Source organism: Erithacus rubecula, assembly GCF_903797595.1.
Source record: "Erithacus rubecula genome assembly, chromosome: 27".
Classification (NCBI taxonomy): Eukaryota; Metazoa; Chordata; class Aves; order Passeriformes; family Muscicapidae; genus Erithacus; species Erithacus rubecula.
In genome coordinates, this window is record NC_136679.1 from 2,578,777 (window position 1) to 2,592,425 (window position 13,649).

Consider the following 13,649-nt stretch of genomic DNA (forward strand, 5'->3'; position numbering starts at 1 on the left):
TGATTCTGCTGCTGAGCCAATGAGAGCAGGTACCTCTGCCACCTGTGGCTGCTGTCCCATGCAGCCACAGCTCTGTTCTTTCCCATGCTGTCCCTGCCCATTGCTGTCTGTGCTGCAGTGAGCCCCTTTGCTGGCACTGTGACTACATGGAGTGTGCCATGGCTGTGAGGCTCTCCTGGCCTGGTGGCTGGAGAGGCAGAGCCCTGTGTGCTGGCACAGAGAGGCTGAGTGTGTGCCTGGCCTGAAGAAGGCTCAGTCTGCCAGTGGTGGTGAGGATAATGGAGTGTGTCCCACAGCAACGTGGCTTCTGCCTCCCTCTGGTGTGTGAGCACAGCCAGGGGACCACAGAGGGGCTGAACCCCCAGGCAGGATCTGGAGGAAGAACCAGGGGTGGGTGGGCGCTGCCTCCCATCAGAAAACTGACTCAAGGAGGGTGAGGTGAGGTGAGGCTGGCAGCAGGAGTGGAAATATTGGGTTGAATCTCCAGCCCTGGTTCTCTTGGATGCCTTGTCCTACTCAGCACCAGCTCTGGGACTGTAGCCAGGGTGGTGCATCCTGTCTGCCCCGAGCAGCTGCTGCGTGGCAGGATGGAGCCCCACGTCCTTCTGGCTGCCCTGCTCTGCCAGTGCCTGTGAGCAGCACTGTGAGGCCAGCAGGGACTCTCCTGGACTGGCAGAGGGCAGCTGTGGTGCCCAGCCTGGGCATTGTGGCTTGGCAGCTGCTGCCAGGTGCAGTTCAGAGTTGTCCTGTCCTCGAGGGAACTTCTTGGAAGCTGCATCTCAGTTTATCTGAGAAGTGGAGGCAGAGACAAAGGATGGATGATCCTGTGGCAGTGCAATGCTGGGGATTAATTGGCTCAGAGTTGTTCTGAGGTGCAAACTAAGAGTTGGTTGTTCACAGCACTTTGGGGCCTGATTCTCATCCTGAACTACATCTCCACCCTGCCAAAGTTTTTCTGCCACTACACAGAAGGATGTGTTTTCAGCAAAGGCTTCCATGTGGAGGACTGAAAAAAATTAAATAAGAAGTAACACCAAGCTTGGAATGGTGCTGCCAGGGAGAATGTTTACAAGGCAGCAGCCTGACAAACATGGAAAATCGGTGAGTTGTAAAGAGGTGAAATTGTACAGTGTGGCAACAATTCCCAGCTTGTCAGAGCCTCACAGTGGTCACAGCCACCTCAGGCTGACTGCAGGATCTCCGTTTTTACAGGCAGCCTCAGGAAGCCAGGCTGGACTGAAAAAGTAACGGAATTATGTGGAACTTGTCTGAGTCACTGACCCTACATCTCCACAAGTTCTTTCAGGGCACTGCCGTGAAGGAGGACAGAAGAGGCTGCAGCTGAGAGATCTGCCCTTTCTGGTCACCAAGGGTTTCGGATCTCCTCCCCTAGCCTCTCCCATTCTTTTGTACTTTCTCTGCTAATCCATCCAGTGCAGCATACACTGACAGAGGCAGGAGCTGGAAAGCCTGCTCTGAAATCTTCTGAATGCTGCTGGACCAGCTGCAGGCATGAACCTGAAAACAGTGCTCATCCTCCTTGGGCTGGCGTTAGCCACGATATTCGCTTTGGTCTGCGTGCTGCTGACCAGGGAAAGGAGCCCCAGAAGCTGCCAGCAGCTGCCCCCGGAGCAGGAGGAGGTGGAGGATGGCCAGAGCCTGGTGTTTGCTGACCTGAGCCCCGAGGAGATGTCCCAGGTGGTGCGGTACCTGCAGGGACACCTCGGGGTGCCGCTGGTGGACGCCCGGCGCGCCAAACCCTCGGACAACTGCATCGCCTCCGTGGATCTGCAGGTGCCCGCCAAGGCAGAGGTGCTGCGGTTCCTGGACGCAGGGGGGGGCTCGTCCCCCCCGAGAGGCGCTGGCTGTGCTGTACTTTGGGAAGCAGGCAGAGCCCAACATCAGCGAGTTCGTGGTGGGGCCGCTGCCGACGCCCGCGTACCACCGGGACGTGACGGAGCGCAAGTACGGGGGGAAGCTGCCGTACCACCGCAGGCCCACGCTGCCTGTTGAATACCAGCAGCTGGGAGAGTTCCTAAAGAAGCAAGTGTTCCCCTCGGCTCCAGCTTTCATGCAACAAGTAATGGAGTACGATGGAAGCAATCTTGCAGCCGTGACGGCTGCTCCGCGCGGATTCCAGTCCGGAGATCGGGTGAGCTGGTTCGTGCTGTTCCAGAACGTGAGCGGGTTCTTTGTGCACCCGGTGGGGCTGGAGGTGCTGGTGGATCACAGCAGCCTGGACATGTGGCAGTGGGCGGTGAGCAGGGTCTTCTACAACGGGCAGTACTACAGGGACATGGCTGAGCTGGAGAGCGCCTACGTGCAGGGCAGGGTCAGCGTGGAGAAGGTGAGGAAGGCGCCGTGGGACGGGGGCTTCTCGTCCATGAAGCCGCGAGCGCCTGCGGCCGCGCTGTTCCCGCTGCAGTTTGAGCCGCAGGGTCCCCGCTACAGCGTCAGCAACAACCAGGTGCTCTTCCAGGGCTGGAGCTTTGCCTTTGGCACGAGCGTGAGCACGGGCCTGCGGCTGTTTGACATCCGGCACCGGGGGCAGAGGGTCGCCTACGAGCTCAGCGTGCAGGAGGCGCTGTCGGTGTACGGCTCCAACTGCCCGGGGGGGATGTCCACGCGCTACATGGACGGCAGCTTTGGCCTGGGCCGCTACAGCTCCCCGCTGCTGCCGGGGCTGGACTGCCCCTCCCTGGCCACCTACGTGGACACCCACTCTCTGTCTGACAGCCTGAGGCCCAGCAAGAGGAAGGCTTCCCTCTGCATCTTTGAGCAGAACCTGGGCTCCCCTCTGCGGCGCCACTACTCCAACTTGCAGTCGCTCTACTACGGGGGGCTGGTGAACTCCGCTCTGGTCATTCGCTCCATCGCCACCGTGGGCAACTATGACTATGTGTGGGACTTCATCTTCTACCAGAACGGGGCCATTGAGGGCAAGGTGCAGGCCACGGGCTACCCGAGCTCGTCCTTTCTTCACGGGGATGGCCTGAGATACGGCAATAGGCTTGGGGAGCACACCCTGGGTACCATTCACACCCATTTTGTCAACTATAAGGTGGACCTGGATGTGGGAGGTAGGTCTGAGTTTCATTTTAATGCCTGCCATTGTTCTGATCAACCCCCAGGGCTTTGGAGTTTGCCTCCATGTCCATACAGTCCCTAATAACTGACATCAGAACTCTGCTTCTGTATTCTCCTAACCTCTTCTTTCACTGTGAAGTCATTTTTCAGTATATAAAACAGTCGGTCAGGGACATTGAGTGGAAAGCAGTGGGAGTTTCTGGGAGCTCTGTGTTCAGCTCAGGGAAAGTATGAAAGGTAACAGCTGAAAAATGTTTGTGTTTCCTTGAGGCCTCAGGTCTGGCACGGTGTGTGTTGCCACAGGCACAGGCGGGCAGACGGGGAGTTGGCCCTGTCTGAGCACAGACAGTGTGAGCCTGCTCTCCCAGTGCCTGCTGCTGGTCCTGGCACTGCTCCTCCCTTGGGAAAATCCTCTTAGTCTCTCACTGCCCCATGCAGAGCAGGGCAGCTGTCCTGGTGCTCTGTGGGGCTGAGTTCCTGCAGCTTCTCCCCTTCTCCTCTTGAGGAAACACGTGAGCGTTGGATCCCAAGCTGTGAATCCTCTCCAGCAGCCCAGCGAGTTCCCCTGGCCCCATGTGCAGCCACAGTGTGGCAGTGGATGTGTGCACAGGGTTATTGGAGCCCAGGAGCAGCCCCTTGCTGGCAGAGAAGTGCTGGCAGCCACCCTGGAAGCTCAGGGATGCTCAGGGGCACCTTTGAGTCCCCCAGAAGGAGATTGCAGCACCTGCAGTGAGGGGACAGTGGGGACACACACGGTGCCCATTATTGGAAACCACTTGTGTATGAGGCAGAAGGAAAATGTTTTACATCTGCACAGCACCCAAGAGGTCGCTGGTGGGCAGTGGCTGTATGTGAAGCAGCCCAAAGGAAACACAGCCCAGGGATCCCAGCTGTCTCCTGGATTGTGGAAAGTAATGCAAGACTTGTGTTGGTCAAGTTGCAGCTAAAGCCAGAACAAGCTTCTGGTCCCAGCACGTGTCCTCCTGTCATGCAGGGGTTTGTGTGGCCTTGAAAGGTGCTGCTGCTGTTGTTCCAGCCAAAATCAGGGTTGATACTGGTTCCTTCCCGTGAGCAAGGCTGGAGAATGTGCTAAAATACAGTTCCTGTTGGGGGGCAAGGTAGTTTTCTGGGACTTCAATGCTGTCAGTGCCCCTCTCTGTTTATAGAGCTCAAGCCCTGGCTGCTGTAAAATGCTCTTGAGTAGAGTTGTGTAAATCTCAGCCTTTTTCCCTGTGGCAGAGGGCAGCCGTGGTCCAGGCAGGAGGGCTTGGGGCCATGCAGGGAGCTGGAGCAGATCCCACAGGAGCCCCCATTCCAGTGTGGGGGCACAGCTGTGTCCCAGCTAAAGTGGGTCATTGCCCACACAGGTCCTTGGATGCTGAATTGAGGCTGGTGTGGGGTTTGCAAGGAAAAAGGGCAATTATTGCCTAGTTGGAACTGAGATGGAAAACCAAATTCCTAAATTAACACAAGTGGAAATGGGGTGAATTGCTGCAGTGCTGGGGTGGTTTTGGCTCCTCTTGCCTGTGCCTCAGAGTCTCCCCAGCAGGAGGATGATTGGTGGGCCCTGATCTCCAAAATTCCATCCTTGCTGTTGGTGTGTGTCACTGCCTTGTGTGGGGCTTGTGGGCTTAATTTCGTTCATGTGCTAAAAAGAGCAAACTCCCTCAGCTGTGCATGGATCTTCATCTGTGGGGCTCAAACCTTCACAGATGGCCAGAGATTCTGCTCTGAAATGGCCTTTATGAAAGCTGTGAACTCACGTGTTACAGGGGCAGAACACTGAGGGGTTTCATGGTGGGACAGGCAGGAGCTGCTGAGCAATAACCCCTGTGCCAGACCTGCACAGGCACTGCCCATCAAATGCTCTCAGCAGCCTTTTGCCACCTCATCCCCAGATGGATTTGCTCCCATGCTGTTCCTGTTGCTCAGAACCTTGGGCCCACATCTCTTCTTTGGGCAGGGCCTGAGAACAGCACAACACTGCTCTTGTCTGTGATGTGCAAATGTGTGCAGCACCTGGGGCTGCTCCAGGTGCCTTCACTGCTCTATTCATAGTCACTAGACTATGCTTGCATAGAAAACAAACCTGTTCTTCTGCCCTGGGGTGAGGCTCATCCCTGGTCCCCTCTTTTCTCTCGCAGTGTCTGCTGCAGGGTGGTCTTGCCTGGCTTGGACAAATGTCCAGCCATAGATCAGCACATGGGATGTTGTCACAGCACGTGGAGCTGCAGAGCAGCAGCTGCTCCTGAAGGGTTGGTGCTCAGAGCCCAGGGTGCAGGGAGGGAGAACAGAAGGCACTGTGATGTCCTTGGGACAGGAGACTGTGGGGACTCTCCTCAATCACTTTGTTTTGGCTTTGCAGGGGTGAAAAACTCCCTGGTGGCCCATGACATGGCATTTGAGATGACACGGGCTCCCTGGAGCCCAGAGCAGCAGATAGAGAGGCCACGACTCACCAAGAAAGTCCTGGACACAGAAGACCAGGCTGCTTTCCGACTGCAGTCCAAGATGCCCAGATACATCTACTTTGCAGCCAACAGCAAAAACAAGTGGGGCCACCAGCGAGGCTACAGGATCCAGATCACCAGTTTTGCAGGGGATCACGTCCCTGAAGCCAGTTCCATGGAAAGGGCCATCAGTTGGGCAAGGTCAGGCTGTTGTGGCTGGCGTGGCAGGTTCTCAGAGACCCCCTCAGCCCTGCCAGCTGGGAAGGCATTGCTGCATGGCCCTTGATGGGAGGCACAGGGAAACACTCTTCTGGGCTTGCTCCATCCCAGCAGGCCTGTGCTCTGCAGGCTTTCAGGAGCTGATTTAGCTCTGCCCTGCCTCGGGGGGCTGCTCCCCTCTCTTTTCTTGTCCTCAGGTACCAGCTGGCTGTCACCCGGAGGAAGGAGGAGGAGCCCACCAGCACCAGCATCTACAACCAGAACGACCCCTGGACACCCACTGTCACCTTTGCTGACTTCATCAACAACGAGACCATCACCAATGAGGTAAGCTGGGGTCCCTGGGATGGAGTGCAACACCCAGCCCCAGGCTCAACAGGAGCCCCAAGGAGCAGAGAGACTCCTGCACTGCCCCTGGGGCAGTGGGTCCAGCTGTGAGAGCAGCAGGAAAGAGGAAAGTGGGTTTGAGCATCCCCTTCTCTGTGTGCTGCTTGGTACTTTGGTCAGAGAACATAGAGAGTGGGTGCAGAGCAGTGGAGAAATGCTGACAAAATGTCATTAAAATCTCTGTGAGGCCATGGAGGTCAAGGCAAGGACCCTTCCACTGGGTATCTGCAGCCATGGCTGTGGCAGGTGTTAGGGGAGGGAGGAGTTCTTTCCCAGGGCAGGTGAGTTTGCTGTGGGGGAATGCAGCTGGCTGCTTCTCACTGGGTCCCCTTCCTTCTCTTCTGTGACTCCCCACCATCCTATGTGTGTTTTGGTCACTGCTTCTGCAGCTTCTGAAGTAACCCTGGGCTTGTGGCTCTTCCCTGCCTAGGACCTGGTTGCCTGGATAACAGCTGGCTTCCTTCACATTCCACACTCCGAGGATATTCCCAACACTGTGACCGTGGGAAACTCGGTTGGTTTTCTCCTGAGACCCTACAACTACTATGACCTGGACCCCTCTATCTACTCTCACGATGGTGTGTTCTTCACCAGCGAGCAGGACTTTACAGCATGTGAAATCAACCCTCTTGCCTGCTTGCCCAAAACTGCCTCTTGTTTGCCAAACTTCCCCCCATTCACCTATGATGGTTTCCGAAATATGAGCAGGCTTTAATGCTACAAGATGGTCTGAGGAGATTGGTCAGAGACACCAGGCTGACTGTTCTGTCTCCAATTTTCAGCTTTTTAGTGAAGTTGTCTCAATTTTCAGTTGTCCAGTGACTTCACATTTTATTGTTGCTTTTGAAATAGTGCTGTTGAAAAGGGAAGCATGACTTTCCTAGCATGATGTGAGATGGAAGTCTACGTTATCTGTTAATTCCTGAATTTGAGTCTGTTGCCAGGGGAAAGTGAGGAGAAAATCCTGTTCCTCTGCTGTAGAAGCAAGTGCTGTGTAGTGCATATCTCAGGTTAAAAAAAAAAAGAAAATGGTGCTGGTCCAATGATCTCAAGTGTCTTGTTCTTACACTTACAGCAGGGTCTCCTGGGGAGTGATGCTGGTCTCTGCCATGTTTCATGTGCCCACAAACCAGCAGTGAGGCTCTGGGTGCTCATCAGGGCACAGGGATGTCCAGCTGGAGGACAGGAGAGACAAGCTGGGGCAACCCCAGGGCTCAGGGGCATGGACTGAGGTGGGCACTGGCACCAAGCCCTGTGGCTGCTGTGGGGAGGCTGGGTCATGGCCAGGGCTGTGTGGGTTGTGGCTCTCAGGTCCTCAGTGCTGGGCACAAGGGAGGGATCTGGATGGGACCTTGCAGGAAGGGTCTCGTGGCTGCTGGAGGTGCAGCAGTGCCACTGCCTGTTTACCAGGATGCTGGTTGGGCTCTGGTCCCCCTGCTCCCCTCCTCCCAGCCCCATCTGTGCTAGGATGTAACTCAGGATCAGTGGGCACTCCTGCAAGGTGACAAACTGCTGTCCCCTCCCTCCCTGCTGCAGGACCCTGGGGGTGCTGGCAGCAGCAGTCAGTGCTGATGGTGATGGCAGGGCTGTGTCAGGATGGGGCAGTGGGGCTGTGGTCAGCACTGCTCTGCACAGGGAAGGTTTATCCCTGCAGCCACTGCTGCCTGCCCAGCATCTGCAGGGTTAAGAGAAGGAGGAGAAGGGAGATGAGCTTACTTTCCTTATCCCTCCCTGGATCCATCCTTTCCAAGCTCTGCAGTGTAGGATCTGGGACCAGAGGGGAAGGACAGATGTACAAACATCGAGCTTACTTTAAATTATGACCCTCTAGGGAAGCAGAGCAAAGTTGCCTTTTATGGTTGCCAGCAAATCCTGGCAATTTGTGAGAACGTCCCCTTGCACCCCCCCTGCGAGTTCCTCCAGGCTGTTCCCTGCTGAAAACACAGGGGAGGAAAATAAACCAGAGCCAACCCAGCCCCTTATTTCTAGTGAGTCGCTGGGAGGATTCCACAGCTGGAAACGGGTCCTGCCAGACTGCAGGAGCACTCAGAGCCTCAGCAGGGATGAGCCTGAAAACAGTGCTCATCCTCCTTGGGCTGGCGTTAGCCACGATATTCGCTTTGGTCTGCGTGCTGCTGACCAGGGAAAGGAGCCCCAGAAGCTGCCAGCAGCTGCCCCCGGAGCAGGAGGAGGTGGAGGATGGCCAGAGCCTGGTGTTTGCTGACCTGAGCCCCGAGGAGATGTCCCAGGTGGTGCGGTACCTGCAGGGACACCTCGGGGTGCCGCTGGTGGACGCCCGGCGCGCCAAACCCTCGGACAACTGCATCGCCTCCGTGGATCTGCAGGTGCCCGCCAAGGCAGAGGTGCTGCGGTTCCTGGACGCAGGGGGGGCTCGTCCCCCCCGAGAGGCGCTGGCTGTGCTGTACTTTGGGAAGCAGGCAGAGCCCAACATCAGCGAGTTCGTGGTGGGGCCGCTGCCGACGCCCGCGTACCACCGGGACGTGACGGAGCGCAAGTACGGGGGGAAGCTGCCGTACCACCGCAGGCCTGTCACCGGCAGGGAGTACTTGGACATCAATGCCCTGGTTCAGAGGGAGCTGGAGAAGGCACCGCGCTTCCTCAGCGCCTGCTGCCAGTCTGACGGGACCAACCTGGCCCTGCTCACCACAGCCCCACGCGGCTTCAAGTCTGGCGACCGCGTCACCTGGTTTGTGCTGTTCCACAATGTGGCTGGCACTGGCTACTTCGTGTCTCCGGTGGGGCTGGAGGTGCTGGTGGACCATGGGGACCTCGACATCTCCCGCTGGCAGCTGCTCCAAGTCTTCTACAATGGCCGGTACTATGCCAGCACAGAGGATCTGGAGCAGGAGTTTGTGGTCGGTGCACTGGAGGTTGTCAGGCTCGAGCAGCCCCAGGCTGACTCTGTGCTGGGCTCAATGAAGCCCCGGCGCCCGCCTGGCTCCCCGGGCCCAGTGCAGTTTGAGCCGCAGGGTCCCCGATACAGCGTCAGGAACAACCACGTCACCTTCCAGGGCTGGAGCTTTGCCTTCGGCATGAACCCCAACACCGGCCCGCGCCTCTTCGACATCAGGTTCCGTGGGGAGAGGATTGTCTACGAGCTGAGTCTGCAGGAAGCCTTGGCCCTGTACGGCTCCAACTGCCCCGGGGGCATGTCCACCCGCTACCTGGACGGCAGCTTCGGCATCGGCAGGTTTGCCTACGAGCTGGTGCGGGGCCTGGACTGCCCCTACACGGCCTCCTACGTGGACAGGCACTACCTGGTAGAGACAGATACGCCCAAAACCAACCAAAACTCACTCTGCATTTTTGAGCATGACTCCTCCCTCCCTCTGCGGCGCCACTTCTCCGACTCGCAGTCCTTTTACTACGGCGGGCTGCGGAAAAACACGCTGGTCGTCCGTACCATCTCCACTCTCATTAACTATGACTACATCTGGGATTTCATGTTCCATGGCAATGGGGCTCTGGAGGTCAGGGTGCACGCCACTGGCTACATCAGCTCCTCCTTCCTGCATGGCCGAGGCACTGACTATGGCAACAGGGTTGGGCCCCGCACGCTGGGCACGATGCACCTCCACCACATCCACTACAAGGTGGACCTGGATGTTGACGGTAGGTCTGGCCACCTTTGTGCATGGTTTACAAGGGGTGCAGAGCTTTAGATGCTTTTCTCTTCTGCTTCACAGGGCAGCTGAACTCCCTGGAGACCCAGGATATGGAGTACGAGTTTGTCAAAGACCCCTGGAGCAGCCAGAACACCATCGAGCGGCCGTACCTCCGCAGGGAAAGGCTGGAGAGGGAGGATGAGGCAGCATTCCCAATCAATGCCCCCATGCCCCGCTACCTCTCCTTTGTCAGCCCCACTCTCAACAGGTGGGAGCACCCACGCAGCTACAGGATCCAGATCATCAGCTTTGCAGGGAAGCACCTGCCCACCAGCAGCTCCATGGAGCGCTCCATCAGCTGGGGCAGGTGGGTACCAGTGACTGGTGTCCTGCTCCTGCTGCAGGGAGGCTGTCACCCCTGCACCAGGCTGCAGGGAAGGGTTAAACTGCAAACATTCGTAGCTTTTGGCTCTGAAATTTCCTTGAGATGTTGCTCAATAACATCTGCTCATGGTACCTCACAGGCAGGAATCTGACCCGACGTCAGACTAATTTAGAGCAATCTCATGTGTTTTTTCTCTTTGAGGGGAAGTAGGCTGCAGAACAAATTCCTAAGGGAAGTACTGCCATTGGCAGGTTTGGGTATCTTCCCATGAGGGCAGAATGCCTTTTGGAAATGCTTGGGATAAGCACAGACCAGTCTCACTGCCAGGGTGAACTGATGGAGCTCATGCTGGGGCAGAAGTAGCTGTGGCTTAAGGAACTGCACTGGGCACGGAGTGGCAGCATTTGCACCTGGATCCATTCATGTTTCCCATGCTGGAAAAGCCACAGGCAGGAAGGGATCCCCTGCAAAGCCCAAAGATGCTGGGGCTGCTCCCCATTCCTGCCCTGCCAGCCCTTTTCCTCCCTGCCCCAGGGCAGAGCAGGGCTGAACCCAGCCCCAGTTTGCCAGTGCATCCCAGCTGGGAATGCCATGGCTGCCCTGCCCTGGCATGGACAAACCCTCTGATGCTGTGCTGGCAGGTACCAGCTGGCTGTCACCCGGAGGAAGGAGGAGGAGCCCACCAGCACCAGCATCTACAACCAGAACGACCCCTGGACACCCACTGTCACCTTTGCTGACTTCATCAACAATGAGACCATCACCAACCAGGTAAGCTGGGGTCCCTGGGATGGAGAGAAGCTGAACCTTGTGGGGGCCATCCTGGCTCCTGCCCTGGACAGGAGCTGCACCTGTCCCAGAGCCAGGCTGAGCAGAGCACAGCTCTGTCAGAGGCTTCGTTCTTCTTCTCTTCTTCTTCTCCCAGGACTTGGTTGCCTGGATCACTGTGGGGTTCCTGCACGTCCCTCACGCTGAAGACATCCCCAATACAGTGACTGTGGGCAATGGAGTTGGCTTTTTCCTGAGGCCTTACAACTACTTCAGCGAGGACCCCTCTGTGGACTCACCTGACAGTGTTTATTTCAGCAGTGAGCAGGATGCTGGGGCATGTGGGGCCAATCCCCTGGCCTGCCTGTCCTCTGCTGCCACCTGTGCCCCCCACCTGCCCCCCTTCCACTTTGGGGGCTTCCTCAACCTCAGCCTGGCACCGCCCCTTGGTGGGCTCTGATGGGCCAGGGGGTGCTGCTGGCTCTTGGTTGGGGACCCTGAGGGTCTCTGTGCCACACCAGGACCTGCCCTCCCTGCCCTGTGCTCAGGGTCAGGTTTTGGGAGAAGCTCAGTTCTTGTTTCAGCACTGCAGCACTGCCAAAGGAGGGCTCAAAACCTCTGAAAAATCGACCCTGGGAGTGATTTTTTTATTTAATCCTGGATATCACCCTGTGTGCTGTGGGGTGCCCACAGCTGCTCCCTTCCTCTGGGATGAGGCTTCCAGCACCTTCCCATCATTGGTGCACACAGGGTGACAGTGCTGACCAAGGCTGCCCACAGCACAAAGCTGCAGCTGCCCTTGCAGCTGTGCTCCACCTGAGGCTTTGCCCACAGTGGCAGGAGTGAGTGGTGTGGTGTTGCTGTGGATCTGCCACAGGATTCCCAAAACATCCCCTGCAGCCCTTGCAGCATGGAGGCCACAGCTGCAGTGCCAGCTCTGCAGGGCAGATGGGGCTCTGGGCTGGCTGGGGGCCTGCTGGAGGAGCCCATGGCTGGGCACTGCCCGGGCTGGGCTGTGCCATGTCCACCCTTCCCAATAAACAGGCACTCCAGTGCTTCTCCTGAACAAACCCACGGCTGCTGCTCTGTCTCCTGAGCTGGGGCAGAGCCCAGAGTGGCTGGTCCCTGTTAGGGATGGCCCTGGCTCAGCCCTGGGGGTCCAAGGGATGTGGGGCTGCCCCATGGATGTGTGATTGTGCCTCCTGGGCCCCCGTGCTGGCAGGAGGCTCCTGCCAGGGAATATGGAGCAAACAAGGGAGTTAATGTTTAACACTTGTTCTGAGCTGTGTTAATCAGTTCTGGGCTTGGCTGCTGCCCAGCGTGCTCAGCCCCCCTGTGTGGGGGGACCCTTGATTCTACACCCCCAGCCTCATGTGCAGCTCTGAGCAGAGCCCATCCCCACTGTGCCAGGCTGGGATGGGGACACCCAGGAGCTTGGTGTGGCCAGTGGCACATGGCTGCAGATGCTAAGCACTCACCAAAGTGTCCCTGGGGCATGGTGGGTGCCCATCCCATCTGACCCCTGGCTGTAGTGGATGGTTCTGTCCAAGGAGCTTGAGCAGCCCTGATGGCTGAGGCATGTGCCCCTAAGCTCAGCTTGGTGGGAGAGGTGATGGGAGGAGAGGGCAGCTCAGTGTGAGGCTGCAGTGGCCCCTGGGTGGCCTGGGGTGACAGCAGGGGCTGTGCCAGGCCTGTGTGAGGGGCAGGATGTGTCCAGCTGGCTCCCTGCCTGGACTCTGCTCATGCACTGACGCAGTGACCACACTGCACAGCCCAGCCTGGACCTTGCAGCTGTCAGGGAACATTCTGGACCAAGCTGGCACTGCACGTGGCACGTTACAGCACCCACGGGTGCTGCCCTGGCCATAGCAGCATCCAGAACCTTGGGAATCAGGGGCACACAGAATCCCAGAGCCAGCTGCTGCCTCTGGAGTCATACAGCTCCTGGGCTGCCCTGGCCTTGGTGTGCACAGACCCAGAATCTGGACAGAAATTGGGTTCCTCCAGCCTGGCCCCACTCCCTTTCCCTTCCCTGGGAAATCCAGCCAGTTTCAGAGCACATCCCCAGCAGTGCTGCTGGCAGGGCTGCACAGGGCAGGGGATGAGCTGGACCTTGAGCAATTGTCAGAGCACCAGGATGCAGAACCCTGCAGTGCCCAGGCAGCTCCTGCTGCCCTGCCCTGCCCCAGCTCCACACAGTGACTTTATCCAGGGATTTATCCACAGGCCAGGGCATGGAGCAGTGCTGGGATGGTGTGGACTCTGGCACAGTCCTGACCTGTGGCATGTGCACCTGGTGCTGCACAGGGGGTGCTGGGATGAGCACTCTGTCCTCTGTGCTGGGAGGGAGGAGGTGGCTGCTTCCATTCTGCTTCCTGCCCTCTCCCCACTAGAGCCCCTGTTTTCCTGCAGTGACTTTTTCCTAGGGGATTGGAGTGCTAGTTCCCATCCCCCAACACCTTTTGCCCCATTTTCCGCTGTGAAATCTCCTGTGAAGGATTTATTGCTGATAGTTTCAAAATATTTTTGGAGTGGAAGCCAAGTCTGTTGCATTCCTTCACGCTGGCCAAAGCAACTCTCAGTTAAGGACCCTGGAATGGGCTGTTAGGGAATTTGTTTTGCAAGAGTAATTCAGTTTCTGTGCAAACTTCTGTTTTGTTGGGATGTTTTGCAGGTCAGGAGCTCAGTCCAGGATCTGGGACCACCTTGCTTGGGTGCAGCAGGGCT

General features: G+C 57.5%; 1 protein-coding gene across 1 annotated transcript; it reads left to right on the forward strand.

Annotated features, from left to right (window-relative positions):
* Positions 1-240: 240 nt before the first annotated feature.
* LOC306812880 (uncharacterized protein) lies at positions 241-11,437 on the forward strand. Its single transcript, XM_079327803.1, is given in 9 exon segments — positions 241-1,830; positions 1,832-3,080; positions 5,453-5,738; positions 5,954-6,083; positions 6,574-6,853; positions 8,031-9,776; positions 9,851-10,136; positions 10,796-10,925; positions 11,080-11,437. Coding segments are annotated over 9 exon segments (4,728 nt in total). The 5' UTR covers positions 241-1,512; the 3' UTR covers positions 11,383-11,437.
* Positions 11,438-13,649: the final 2,212 nt, after the last annotated feature.